This window comes from Furipterus horrens, unplaced genomic scaffold (assembly GCF_987537825.1).
Source record: "Furipterus horrens unplaced genomic scaffold, mFurHor1.1.pri manual_scaffold_2, whole genome shotgun sequence".
Classification (NCBI taxonomy): domain Eukaryota; kingdom Metazoa; phylum Chordata; class Mammalia; order Chiroptera; family Furipteridae; genus Furipterus; species Furipterus horrens.
The window spans coordinates 214,057,190-214,071,038 of record NW_028327172.1 but is presented as its reverse complement, the minus strand read 5'-3'; the positions used below and the strand labels follow the sequence as shown (position 1 = coordinate 214,071,038).

At 56.2% G+C, this 13,849-nt stretch overlaps 1 protein-coding gene across 2 annotated transcripts in view; it reads right to left on the bottom strand.

Annotated features, from left to right (window-relative positions):
* The window catches only part of SLC2A9 (solute carrier family 2 member 9), an 85,934-nt gene that overhangs the window by 66,190 nt on the left and 5,895 nt on the right, over positions 1 to 13,849 (bottom strand). Inside the window, exons 1-3 of one of the 2 annotated variants that reach the window (XM_090267076.1) lie at positions 13,287 to 13,463; positions 10,749 to 10,847; positions 2,586 to 2,746 (exon numbers count right to left, since the gene is read on the bottom strand). In XM_090267076.1, coding sequence (XP_090123202.1) covers positions 2,586 to 2,746; positions 10,749 to 10,847; positions 13,287 to 13,397 — 371 coding nt within the window. In that variant the 5' untranslated portion in view covers positions 13,398 to 13,463. Of the gene's footprint in view, positions 1 to 2,585; positions 2,747 to 10,748; positions 10,848 to 13,286; positions 13,464 to 13,849 lie in introns of those variants that run through there. The other variant, XM_090267077.1, reaches the window with a different exon arrangement.

Below are 13,849 nucleotides of genomic sequence, written 5' to 3'. Positions count from 1 at the left end.
CCGATGGTCCCCAAAGGGGACGAATAACGAGGCCTCATGAAGCACTGTAATCTGCACCACGTGACCGCAAGAGTGTGGGCTTGTGGTCAAACGGACCCAGCTTGGAACTGCAGGTCAGCTCCGCTCTTTGGAAGCTGGGACAGCTGGCTGGCCGCTCAGGCCTCGGATTCACCGTGTGTGTGACAGAGACGACCGCACGAACCACTGCAGGAAGCATCGAGGGTCAAGCATGGAACGTAGCAGGCCGTGAGTCAGTGGTAGCTGTCTTCCGTTTCTGCTGCTTTTCCTCCCACCTGAGTTACGATTCCAGCTGAGATGTCGGCCCGCCTCAGCTCTACCCCCACCGTGATGGCAACAGGAGTGGTCGCTGCTGGGACATAATGACCAGCGCCTTCCATCGGCTCTCTCTGCATCCGAGGAGTCCGTCGCTGAGAAATGCAGTCTCTCTCCAGCACGTCTTCTCTTTGGCCCTCCTTTTGCTTTTGCTGCTGCCATGCCTCAGAGGCCACCGTCACTGTGTTCACTGTGCACATGGGGAGAGCGCAGGCTGAGAGGGGAGGTGGCGAAGTCCCATGCCACCTGCCTGGCACGTTGGGGAGTCAGGACTTGCTGGGCCATGGCATCCTGAGCCCCATTCCAGGGCCCCTTCCCCTATGCCATCTGCTTGGGTTCAGAGCCTGCTTATGTGACAGCCTGAGGGGAGGGTACCACAGCCAGATATCAGGCAGGTATGTGTTACAGACCACAGAGCCTGGGGCCATGGGTGACGCCCTCTAACTGGGACAGGAAAGAGACTGGGATCAGAGTCAGGCTTGGGCCCGGGGCTTAGCAACAGTGCCTTAGCATCCCTGGCCAGCGGTGCCAACCTGGGGGCCAGCCAGCCCCCTACCTGTTGTCAGACAGCCATGAATTTGCCTCGTTAGGATCTGCGTGGCACAAAGGAAAGCCTACATGCTGTGGCTGTCTCGTGTTTGTACCAGCCTGAGCTCAGGCTCCGCATGAGCTCTGAACTCCCGTTTCCCATCTATGGACCCACTGAATAGAGAGGACGAAACAGAAGAGTGGCTGTGAATGCCTGGAACATGGGGGGACCTCAGAACATGGCAGCCTCTGCTCCACTGTGCTTCCTTGTACTGAGTTACCACGAGTTACTGCCCCAGATGTGGCCTTTGGGACAAGGAGAATGGCAGCAGGTCCCCTACCTCACAGGACACCACACACATTTGTAGGAACTGGGGTGATGGCAGGACGGCTTCCTGCCCCGCCTTCAGAAAGCCTCCTCTTGAATGTCATTGGCTCTAACTTGCTCCTTGTTGGGGATTAGGGGCCGCATGTAAAGGGGAGGGGGCGACTTTCCCAACCATGCTTCTGTAGCCCCAAGGCCCAAGGAGAGTTCCTGGGGTCGATCCAACATGAAGATCCGTTGAGCACCAACTACTATCGTTTTCAAGGTCAGGATCAGGATGATGCTTCATAATACTTTCTCTTTACTGAGCTACTGCTCATGGGCCATCCTTCCTCTTCATTTTCTCTAGCTGTTAGCATCCCTACAGGATAGGAACAGATGTCTCCTTTTCACAGATGAAGAACCTGAAGCTCAAATACATGAAACGACTTGGCCAAAAGGGCAGACAGCTGGTGAGCAGAAGATTCATGATTCAAGTTCAGACATGAATGCTCCAGAGACCCTGCATTTCCCACTCACACCTCAGTATTTCCAAGGAAGTTATAAGCAAGGTTACAAAGAAAATATCTGGGAGAATTTATCGATAAGTTAATTTGATCTGAGAGAAGCTTTTATGATGAAAATGAGTGAGGAGCGAAGCTCGGGAGGTAAGGTGGATCTGATAGGAGAGGGCCTCGGAGGGAAACTTCAACATCAAGTTTTTCATACTCACTGCAGCCATGTTTGAAGGCAAAATATTTGAAATTACCTAAACATCTATCTAAAGAGAACTGGTTAAATAAAGTATCATGCAGTCATACAAGGCAAGACTATCTGAGCACCTGAGTTTTTAGAAAGCAGAGCTCTATGTGCTGATATGGAATAATCTCGAAGATAGTGCCCTGATTTCCATTTGCAGCTGTGCCCAGATCCATCGCTTCCCTCCTGCCCTGCTCTGTGCCCTGGGACCCTGGGACCTGGTCCTCTCTACTTAAGTCATGAAGCTCCTGGTTTTTCTGGCTTCCACCTGGGCTTGACCAATGAGAGGCATCAGTAGCAGATTGGGGGGCTGGGGCATGGGGAGAGAAGCCAGGGTGTTTCTTCCCAGCCCCCTCCCTGTTAGGACAGCAGAGCTCTGACGGAGCCCCCCATTCTGAACTAGCCCGACGCTCAGTTCCCGCTCCGCAGCCCACCGTCCACAGCTCCGCTTCCCCTTGGCCTCTGGTGCCCTCTTCCCATCCCATGCCCTTCTGACATGAAAATCTCTCCAGCTGATCACTTCTCGGCCTTTTGGCTAAAATCAAGGGTAAAGTCCCTCCAGGTGAACTAAGCAACACTTTGTCGTCTGCTGGGATCGCGGCTGGAGCACAGACATGGTACGAACATGACGGAGGGCACCCTCAGAGACAGACCCACTGACCTCCCGAGAAACCTTCCGATCAGCTTCACCATAAACGTCCCCACGAGTCCACCGATGGCGAATATGGACACAGTCACTGACCACAGCAGAGTCAGAGTGTCCGGGTCTATCGGCTGTCCGTGCCTTCTTTCCCACGTCTCATTGTAAAAGGCCTTGATGTACTGAAAACAAACAACAGAGCGGGTTACGCCTCCTGTCCCGCCCTGCGGCTTGAAGCCAGCTGGTGCGCAAACAAAGCAGCTGTGACAGACCCCTTCGTGCTAGGGCGTCGCTAAGCCTATTGGAGCTTTACTTCACTGAACGCTTCTAACCGAGTTGGTGGGTGGGCCCCGTGTTTTACCTCATTTTGCAGAGAGAGAGCCTGAGGCTCCGAGAGACAAGGTGACTTGCCTAGTAAGTGGCAAACCTGGGACTCAGACTCAAATCTGACTCCAAACCAAGAGTGACCATGGGGCCTGGGCTTCTCCAACTTCGGTGCCCAGCAGAATCACCTGAGAAATGTGTTAAAAACGCACCCACCTAACCTAAGAGGCCATCCGTGCCACCTTGCGGTAGGCCAAGACACAGAAAACGCTCACCATAAAGAAAAACAAAGTGCTCCTCTGCGTTTCATCCAAGTTAAAGACTGAGAGAACGTACCTGTAACACATATATTACAAAGGGCTTGTGTTCGCCGTCTATAAAGAACTCAAACAAGCCAATAAGAAGACAAACGACCCAATTTAAAACGAGCAAGATGCGAACAGACTCCGGAGAGAATTCAAGTGACAATAAGCTAATGACATGATGCTCAACATCATCCACTGGTCGACAGGGAAATGCCAATTAAAACCACAATGAGATACCACTTCATACCCATTAGACCCCCTTGCTGTCAATTCTATGCAGTGGGTTTCAGGTGGGGGCTGGATGACTGTGCTGTGAACCAAAGACTGAGACCATGGCCCTGCATTCCCCAAGGGGTTCCATCGCGGGGTGCCCATAGCCACCCACTGCTACCCAGTATGGGCCACAAAGCCCTCCAGGGCCACATATGACACTGAAAAACCATAGGCTCAGTTTGTGAAGACCTGGGCATGAGTCCCGGCCTCATGATTGGCTAATAATTTAAACCTGCTAGGTCTTGGTTTCCTCACCTGCAGAATAGGAGTGATGACCCTGCTGCCTCAGGGCGTTTGTGAGGGTCAGACAAGAGCATGGAGCAGGGCTGCCCAGTCCTTGGGGGGAGCTCCCACCACCCCGGCAGCCTGAGAATCAGCACATCTGGTAAGACGCGCAGGGACCCATTAACAGTGCGTGCCCTTCCGCATTTGCAGTGGGAGTTGTTTGTACAGCCATCTTGAAAAACAGTTTGGTATCATCTAATAAAATGGAAGATGCCCCTAATCTACTGTATAACCTATAAAATCCATTTCTAGAAAATTCCTCTAGAAACCTCTGTCCCTCCTGCCCTAGGATACATCTACGCAAATGTCCACGGTAGCGTTGCCATAACCACGGGGCCCACCATAACAGCCGACAGTCTCCCTCTCCCCAAGGTGCTCGCTGTCAGCAGCTGGACATTAACACTGACCCTTGGTTTTCACATACTGCAATGGCATCTGTCACCCTTTCGGCTGCCCTGCATCGGAAGCTCCCTTCCCATTTGGGAGACATTCCTGCCCCTCATCACTATGGAGGTTTAAAATACCAGCTACCTGCCCTCCTGGCATCCCTTGCAGCTAGGGAGTGGACTTGTGACTGAGGCTCAGCCAATCAGAGGCTTGGCCTTCACATGAGGCTCCTGAGGCTAAGGAATGAGGCTGGGGATTGTCCGCCACCAGAGGGAGCTCCCCGGCAGAAGTGACTTTGGGGGCAGTAGCACCGAGGGAGCAGAGATCCTCTGCCAGGTGCAGTAGACGGCAGGGGCGGCTGCAGGGGACGCCCAGGCCCAGCTCTCTGGTGTAAACTTTGGGGGTCATCCCTGGCTGCAGAGCTCCTGGGCCTCGCCATGGGAGCTGGGCATTCCTTTTTCAACAATCTTTTTGGCTTCAATCAGACAAAATGGTTGTTGTCCCTTACAACTGTTTAAGCCACCAGACATGTAAAACTGTCTCACTGGATCCTCACGACAGCCTTCAGGAGGGAACCAAGAATTTTGTCTCTTGGGCATAGTCACGTGGCTGAGGTGGGGGAGGAGAACTTGCATGACATCTGCCAACCACCCACTGGTGGACTTCATTTCACAGCGAAGGTGTGGGAGAGAAGCAGCTAAGTCAGTCCAATGTGCATTTGCTGATTTCACAGGAGCGTCAGTGAAGCCCTTGCTGTGGTCTAGACTCTCCCTGGCCCTGGCGCGTGCAACAGCAATGGCTGTCGGGGAGCACAGGCTGGAGCTGGAGAAACTGTGACAATTTCCAAGCCGAAGGGATGGAGGGGTCCCAGGAAGGCAGGGGTACAGGGGCCCTCGAGGACTCCAGCAGGTGTTTACGGGGTTGAGACCCTTCAGAGAAGCTGGAATGAGTACCCGGGGCTTCACAGGCACCCCTCCCGCTGCCCAATAGACAGGAGACCCCCCGCGTAGAAGGCCATTCCTGGATGGGACCTTGGCCCCGACAGCAGTCCTGCACTGATTCAAGCCGGGGCAGCTGCCTCGCTGATGCCCACTCCGGAGCCTCTCAGGACACGCTTGCAGCCGTGACCCGTTTCCTGCCTGGAGTGAACGAGCAGAAACTAAAAGGATACTGTTTGGAAGAAAGTTTCCTTTTTCTTTCCGGCACTCAGGGGCCCTGCGGGGGGTGGGGGGTGTTGGGGGGTGCGCCGCTCCCTATCACTCGCGGGAGGTGTTGCTGGGGGGTTCTCTGCAGAGAGCAGGGTAGGCGGGAGGACAGGCTGCCTGGCCTGTGCACGTGCCAGAACCTTTCTCAAAGGCTCCCCAAAAGCTGGCTTCAAAGCGAGGACTGTGGCAATGAAACGTCTGTCTTCGCAAAGCGTGGATCCAACCAGGGCCTCAGTGAAAGGCAGCTTACGTGACCGGGGACACCAGGGAAGAAGGTGGGCAGCTCTGGGCACAAATGTCCGCTGAGTCTGGGATCTGTGGACCTAACGCACGTGGACGCTGACTTGCAGAGCACGGCTTATACCAGCTTCTTAGATCAGGGTTTGTGTTTTACACGGACGTCTGCTGTGGGTCCGCCGCTGTCTAATGACGAAGATAGGTAACCCATCCATCTTATCTGGACACTAAGTCCCACATCATCAAGAGCCTCTATGGCTTAAAGCAAAATGCCCTATAACAGAACTAATTTTATCACAGTCTCATTGATAAAAATGCATTAAGTCCCCACAGCATCTCATCAGCATTATAGCGAAAGGACGGTGAACAACATGACATTCGTCAGAGACCGGCTGTCCTAGCTCATGTCCAGGCCTCCTCTGCGTCCCCTCGTCACGGGTTCCGTGTTTTCCTTTCCCGTGCTTTCCCTCCAGGAGGCCCATACTCGGGTCTTCCTAGCGGCTCTGCACACCCGCTTCCTGGCCACCGGGGGCCCACGTTCCCAGCCCGTCTTCCAGACACAAGTTCTGCCGCCCCTGCCTTCGAGGAGCGTGAGATCTAGCGGAGACAGCAGCAGAGTGAGCGCGCGGTGCTAACGCGGGGCAGAAGGAGCTGAGCGAGGCCGTGGGAACCCAGCCGCGGAGCCCAGATCGGGGACGCGAGGCTGGACGATGAAGGGTCCTCAGAGGCACAGAGCTGGAAGGCGTGTGCTGACACGGAGGAGCCGTAAAGGACACCGTGGGGTTGGAGCGTGGCCCAGCAGCTGGAGGAGGAATGGAGAACGAGGCAGGGGCCGGTCAGAACCAGCCTGGACTGCCACACTTAGTCCCGGGGTGCAGGGGGCGGGGACTGGGGAGCGGCTGGAGGACCCAGGCACGGGGTCAAGGGTTCTGATGTGGGTGTTAGGTCACTGGAGGGAATGTGTCGGGGCCACACAAGAAAGTCCAGACTGGAGGCCTCCGGACCAGTCAGGAGGCTCCTCCGATTGGTAAGACCTGATAAGGCTGATGGAAGTTTTTAATGCATTCATCAAGAAATGTTTATATTATGATTAGTACTGACTGATGTGTAAATTGTAAAGAAATGAATAAAAGGCTACATGGTTCACGGACAAGAGGCTGAGCCAAGAGCCCAGAATCTTGCATTCAAGACTTGCTTGCACCCCTGAGTCTGTCTGTGACCTCCAGCAAGTCGCTCTGCCTCTGACGGCCAGGCTTTCTGTGACTGAGGGCCCTGGGAGTCCACTATATGCAACTCTCATCTCTGCCGCTTGTCTGCTGGGTGACCTTGAGTAAGTTACTCAGCCACTCTGTGCTTCAGGTTTCTCACCTGGGCAGTCCTTTCCCTCCTTAAAGAGCATCCGTGAGGACTAACGTGAGGATGAGTAGAAAGCTCAGTGCGCACGATGAGAATGGGAAGTTGGGGGAGCTGCTGGTGGCATCGATGCCACTATGTCTGTGTCTGTAAAATAAGGGTCCGAGACATGTTTCTTTTTCGGGGCTATGGATCCATGAATAATTCACCTGTGTCTCCCCAGCCAATGACTCAGCGGCCAGGCTCCTGGCCACACACTGAACTGCCATCTGCAATCAGGCAGACTTGCTCGGAACACTTCCGAAGGAGGACAGCCAGCTGCCAGACAGTGGGCGGTAGGTTGCCTTGTAGCCTGTTTTACGATCCTGTATTCACATTCCTGACAGACGCATATGTCATGCCTCCGCCTACGTGTCTTCTCAGGAGAGCTGGGAAACGCACCTAAGCGGAGCGCGTTTGCGGAGGGCCGGGTACGCACACGGTTGTGTGGCACTCGGGGCCTGGGGCTTGGCGAAGACAGGCCACACCACTGACCGCCCCGGCAGCGTGAGGAGAACCATGTGGACGTCCATACGCACACAAGTGCCCACCGCCACACAAGGGCAAACTTCCGTAAGCCCAGCAGTGCCACCTAATGTCCCGGGTAGCAGAGCTAAGGCCTCCTGTGCGGAAGCAGTTAACCCACCTGGGCAGAGGCTGCTCTCCTCTGAAAGGCCAGCGGGCACGGTTGGCCCTGGGCTGGCTTTGGGGACCTGGGATTTCGGGAGGGTCCCCACTATTCCCAGAACCGACCAGAGTGGCTCTCGGGGTCTAACCGGTGCACAGCGAGGCGTCTGCTGCTCACCTCATTCCCACCGCCAGCTGGGAAGTGGGTGTCTGCTGAGCCCCTAATAAAAATCCTGAACTTGAAGTCTCTGATGAGCTTCCCTGGGGGACACTCACAGGTGTCGCCACAGCTCAGGGCTGGGGGCAGTAAGTGTGGCCCCCGCGACTTCCTGGGAGAGGACTGGAGGCTGGAGCCTGCTGTCCTGTGGCCTTCGCCCCACGTGCCTCTTCCCTTTGCTGATTCTGCTTTGTCCCTTTTCCCTGTAATACGTCATGGCTGCGCGTGGGCGTGGGGCCGGGTCCCGTGAGCCTCCCAGAGAGCCGTGGAAGCTGGGGGTGGTCTCGGGGCCCCTGACACACCTCCCAGGTCCTCAGCAACATGTCCGGCTCCTGTATTGACTTGACATTCAGTTTGCGTGTTTGTGGGGCTTCATGTTCTCCCCACTGTGCGGTTTCCCTGGAGGGCTTCCGCTGAGTAGAGGGAAGGAAGCTTCTAGGCTTCTAGACAGCTGAGAACACCTGGCTCCCACGGCCAGCCCTCAGAATGGAAACGGAACACGGTGAGAGGGGACACACCTGTTGTTAGCAACAGTCCCCGTGGGTGAGACTTCCTGAGCTTCCCGGGTTCTCCCCGCCCCCACGTATGCCCCGAGGGGGGCTGGCCCCCTGACCCTTGGGTTTAAGGATACAGAACAGGAAGAAAGTTGCATTTTCTATGTGGCCCCAGGCAGGAGCAAACAGAAGTGTGTACTCCCCAATAGACTTCTTATTTTTTTAAAAAGAAGTTAATCCTAAGCCTCTGCCACTAGAACGTTCTTCTGGGAGACCGCATAGCTGTGTTCACAGGGGCCGGTGCAGTGACACAGACCTGTCACTGCACGAGAGTATTCCCCACTCCTTTCGGCGTGGCCTCTGGTTGTCTGGAGGAAAAGGGCCACTGTGTTCCTTCCTGTTCCTGGGGCTCATGGCCGCTCAAAACCAGTCCTGAGGCAGCAGAGACTTGCAAGGGCATCTCATCCAACCCACGTTCAGGGTGACGGTTTGCAGCACCCGCTCGGGAATAACTTATTTGCAGAACAGGAATAACCACCCCAGCTGGCAGGCGGGTCTGCTGGAAGAATTAAATGAGGGTGTGTGGTCCTTGGCATGATATGCAGCACATAGCAGGTGCTCAATAAATGCCAACGTCTCTCTCCTGCGGGGCAGAAACAGCACGTTTCTGGTTTTATTTGTCTGGGTGTGTTCACACCCGCAAGCTCCTTCCAAATAGGGCAGGCTGGTCAATTCCCCGTTCCCTGCACCTCTCACGCCCCCTAAGCAGAGCTTCCCCCGAGCTCTGACGGGGCTGTGGTCCCAGCCCCTGATGCAGCAACACACAGCTCTTAAGAAATCCCGGGACACAGAATTTCCAGCAACATGGAAAACTGCTTACGATATAAATATCAAGCCAAAAAGGACAGACAGCAGCAGATATGAACCATCTTTGGGGGAGAATTCTATTTAGACAAAGCCTTAAAAGTAAAAAGGATATCTGTTTTGTAAGCTATTGCAATGTTGTTATACAATTTGTCAACACGCGTGGAATGTACAGCACCACACGGGAACCTTAAAGTGACTATGGACTTCGATGTAACAAGACAGGTCAGTCGGCTGTAACAGACGTAGGGCCCTGGGGGGGGGGGCAGTGGGGGAGGCTGTGTCGCGGGGGCCAAAGGGTACCCAGGAGATCGGTACTTCCTGCTCATTTTTGCTGTGAACCCAAACCTGCTCTAGGAAATAGACTTTATTAACTAAAAATCGTTTGAAACTACGGCAGAGCTGCCTCTGGCTCCTGTTCCCACCGTCGCTGCGTAAACCATTACTTTCTGCCCCTGTCGTTCTGCTCCAGGTTCAGGTTTCCCATGTCCGCCCCTCAGGCCGAGAGGGCAAAGTTCTCCCCCCTCCGCTGGAGGGGCGGCTGAACTGTCCAGATGAAGCAAGAGGGCAAATTCCTATCCTCTGTTAAAGTCAGATCCGGACAAACCCGATCTCCATCTCAGGATGATACTCCAATGACAAAAAATCTGGCCACTGAGCTGTGAGCAACCATTTTGACCCTCTGGTTTTCAAACTGTTTTTAGCGTCAGAATCAGTTTTTCGAATGAACTTACACGGAGTTCACAGTGAAAACAACAACAACAAATAACAGGATGTCCGCAGCCCGGCTCCCGTCTGCCCTGTGGTCCCCAAGGCGCAGCCTGCGCCCCACCCACATCACACCTGCATTTCTGCAGTGTTCCTGCCATGTTTCATATCGCAGGCCTCGGTGCCTTCGCTCCACCCTCAAGACACAGCTAGGCATCACCTCCTCCAGGAAGTCTTCCATCACACCCCCATCCACCTTACTCCAAGGGTGGAGGCAGGTCCAGAAGAAGACAGCACCCCCATGAATAAGTAGTGCCTACACCAAATAGCTGAGGTAGGTGAGAACCGAACGCTCACCTTCAAACCAGCAGGGCGGTGTTGGGGGGGTGGGCACTGGAGGAATGGCATCTAGTAACCAATTCCAGAGAAAATAAAAGCCAATGATGGGTCTTAACCAACAGATTCTCAAGTGTCATGAACACAAACAGACCAGAACAGGAAAAGGTTTCTGTCCAAGGTCCCTCTGTGGCTCCTCAGACTCCGTGCTCCGTGCCCTGGAATAGGCCCTTGGGAACTACCCCCGGCACCTCCAGAGGCCCCCTCCTTATCCTACACTATCCCAGGACCCCCACACTCCAACCTCAAGGAACTGACATTCCTCCTGCCCCTGGACTGTCCCCACTGTCGGTTTCTGTATTTTCCACCTCCCCTTCGAAGGCAGAGACCGGTGTCCTCTCTCCCCTCCCTCCCCCCTACTCCCTGCTGGGGTCCAGCAGGTGTCCCGCCCACAAAGGTTTGCAGAATCTGGCACCGCCCAGCACCAGGTGTCCCCTGCCTGGTGCATCCCACGGCCGTGAGGCACTCACCCGAGTCGGAGCGTTGACCACGGAGAGGTTGTATCCGTAGAGGAAGGAGGAGCCGAAGGCGCCCACGAACGAGGCCACGAGGAGCAAGCCGGACCAGCCCTGGGAAAGGAGGGGAGGGCACGTCAGACCGGGCCCCCGGCTGCATGCCGCAATTGTGGCTGAACCCGGCCGCTCTCTGGCGCACACAGGAGCACAAAGCAAAGCCGGGCACAGCTGCCCGCAGTAGCCACTGGCCTGTATGAAGAGCGATAGGCCAGGCGTTGTTCTGAGCACTTTCTGGGTACCCTGTCGTGGATTCACAGAGCAGTACTTTTTTATCCTGATCTTATAGGCGAGGAGACGGATCACAGAGCTGTCCCAGGCCGTCTGGCTCCAGCTGCACACACTCACCCACTGGCCCACACTGCCTCTCCCTCCTGCCTCTTCATCTGGGCAGGTGTCCAGGGCCCTGAGGCTCCTGACAGCCTCACAGATGCGCACAGCCGCACGCACACTCTGTTCCAGGCTGAGGGATCGATCTTACAGGCCAGTAGGAACACCTGGGGACAAGGCCCTGCAGGCAGAGAGTTACAGGACTGGGCCTCCGTGTAATGCTGCCCTGTGGCTCCGTCCGAGAAGGACAGAACCATGAAGCGGAAACGCCTGGGCCCTTTGGCAAAGACTGACCAGCTGGCAAAAGCCTGAAACAGGAAGGGCTGCCATTGTAGGCTGGCCACGGGAATGCGGGCCGCTCACCAGATGGAGGGGACCCAGGCGTTCCTGGAAAGCACATTCTCTGCCGCGGTTCAGCGTGTGCGTGTTCTATGTCCCAGGCCCTGACGCAGCTCTGGGAACACAGCGGGGCACACGACAGATGAGGTCCGCAGCTCGGAGAACTGTGTCCGTCAGCTGCTCTTTGGGAGGGCCCGTGCGATGGGAGCCCCATAGCCAGTTCCCTGCTCTGCCCACCTCGGAAGCCTCCTCTAGCTCTGGCTCTATGCCCGACGGCTCCACCACTCGGCTGGGGGACCGCGCCAGTGTCCCGACCTTCCTGGGACTCGGCTTGCCTGGCTGTGCAATGGGGTCCAAACAAGAGCATGAGCTGCACGGGCGGCAGAGGGCGGATGTGTGTGGGTCAGGACGTTCAGAATGTCGTGTGCACGTAGAGAGTGTTCAGAAGGGACGCAGCCTCTGTTTCCTTTCCCCACGCCCGAGTGACATGCCACAGTCTCTCCTGACCTGGCCTGGCATCCACCGGAAGTCCTCCCTTCTAGACACCACCTACGACCCGTTACCCACGTCTCTTCCATGAAAGCTCCACCTCCTCTTTGCTTCTACTTGTCTGCCCCCGAGCTCTGCTGCTTACGACTGTAATCTTAGCCCAGTCCCACAGCTGTTCTGTGAGCTGGCTTCCCCGTCTGTAAGATGGGGGTGCTATTGCACCCACCTCCTAAGATAACATGCTGAAGAAAGGAGGTGAAGCAGGTAAGGTCCTCACCTGTCCTATGTCAGATGCCCGTGAATGGCAGCAGCAGAAGCGAGACAGAGGGTGGGGGTCTTACTCTTTATGGGCGGAGGTCTTGCTTCTTGCTCTCTGCGTCCAGGCCCGGAGCCTGCTGCAGGGGAGGCGCTGACGATGGGACGGGGGCTGAGGCGGAGGGTATACAGGCCGGGGGGCGGGGTACAGTCAGCCCCTGTACCCTCAGGTTCCACTTCCGTGGATTCCACCAACCACAGGTGGAAAGCATTCCCCCCGAAAAGTTACATCATTGCTGACACGCGGGTCGTACTCGCGTGCGCTCACTCGTGCGATGGGTATGCCTGGGCTAACATGTGCAGACAGTTTCCCTCGTCATTAGTGCCTAAACGGTGCAGGAGAACAGCTGCTCACACTGCACGAGGCGTGATAAGTGAGCCAGAGGTGAGTCGCAGTGCCCAGGAGGAAGTGCGTGGGTTACATGCGGGCGCTGTGCCAGTTTATACGAGGGACCTGGGCGCCCGTGGGTTCTGGCGCCCGAGGGAGTCCTGGGACCCATCCCTTGTGGATACGTGGGGACGACTATATATTTCTGCAGTAGGAGGAGCTTGAACTTAATGGGATTCATTGACGGGACAGAATCCGCCGTTAGACAGAACACCATCCTCCATCACCTGCTGTCTTTAAACTCATCCTCCGGGGCTCAGCTCAGATGTCGCTCCTCCTGACCCCCTGCTGTGCGGGGCGCCCTCTCTCCTGGGCCTCCCTTGCTGCCAGCGCGGTCGCTCTTCCTTCTCTGCACCCACCTCCCGGAGCCCCCTGAGCCGTCCACCCTCCCCGCCAGCCCCAGGGGCAGAGGGTGCCCGCCACGGAGACAGGGAAGGAAAAACACAGACCACCCCGCGTGGTCCCGCTACGTGAATAATCACAACCACAGGGCCAGAAGGTGCTGTCAGCCCCAGGAAACAGCAGCCCGCGAGTCGGCCCGAGTCACAGGGGCCGGGATGCAAGCCCTGTGGCCTTCGGGGCAGGGCAGTCAGTCACCCACTGCCCTGCACGCCGGGGCCCGTGTCTCTGTTTACCTGGTTTCTCCTCCCATCTGACTTCCTGCTCCTCGGCCCGGCACCCTGAGGGGGCCCCTGGTGGCTGGGGCCCTGGGAGAAAGGGGCTGAGCCAAGCTCTCGGGAGTCCATGCTCCGTCCCCGGCAGCGGCACCCAGGGGCTGTCCCAGCACATCTCCGAGGTGAGGAGGCAGAGTCCACGGAGGGGGCGGGGCGCCATGCCGGATGTGTGGCAATTTTCTCTGGTCTGAGCAGGAAATGGACAACCTGGCTTTTGTTTCCCCCGTGTTCCCACGTCATAACAGCAGCTGGAGCAACAGGGGGAACCTGTCTTCTCCAGAATGAGCCCTGGGTGTAGACTCTTCCTTCGGAAATGTTTTATTTTCCTACTTAAGGAGGCCACTGGGCAGGGAGGGGGGGGGCCGTAGCATAAATCCAGGGTGTGTCTCCCTAAGGGCTGTGACAGATGAAAAGGTCACTGACTTTGCAGCAGAAGCCTCACAGAGTCGCAACCCTGACTCGGCCCCTTCTTTCTCTTTTGATGCTTTCGATGAGCACATGTGGCTACGTGGCCATCCGCACTT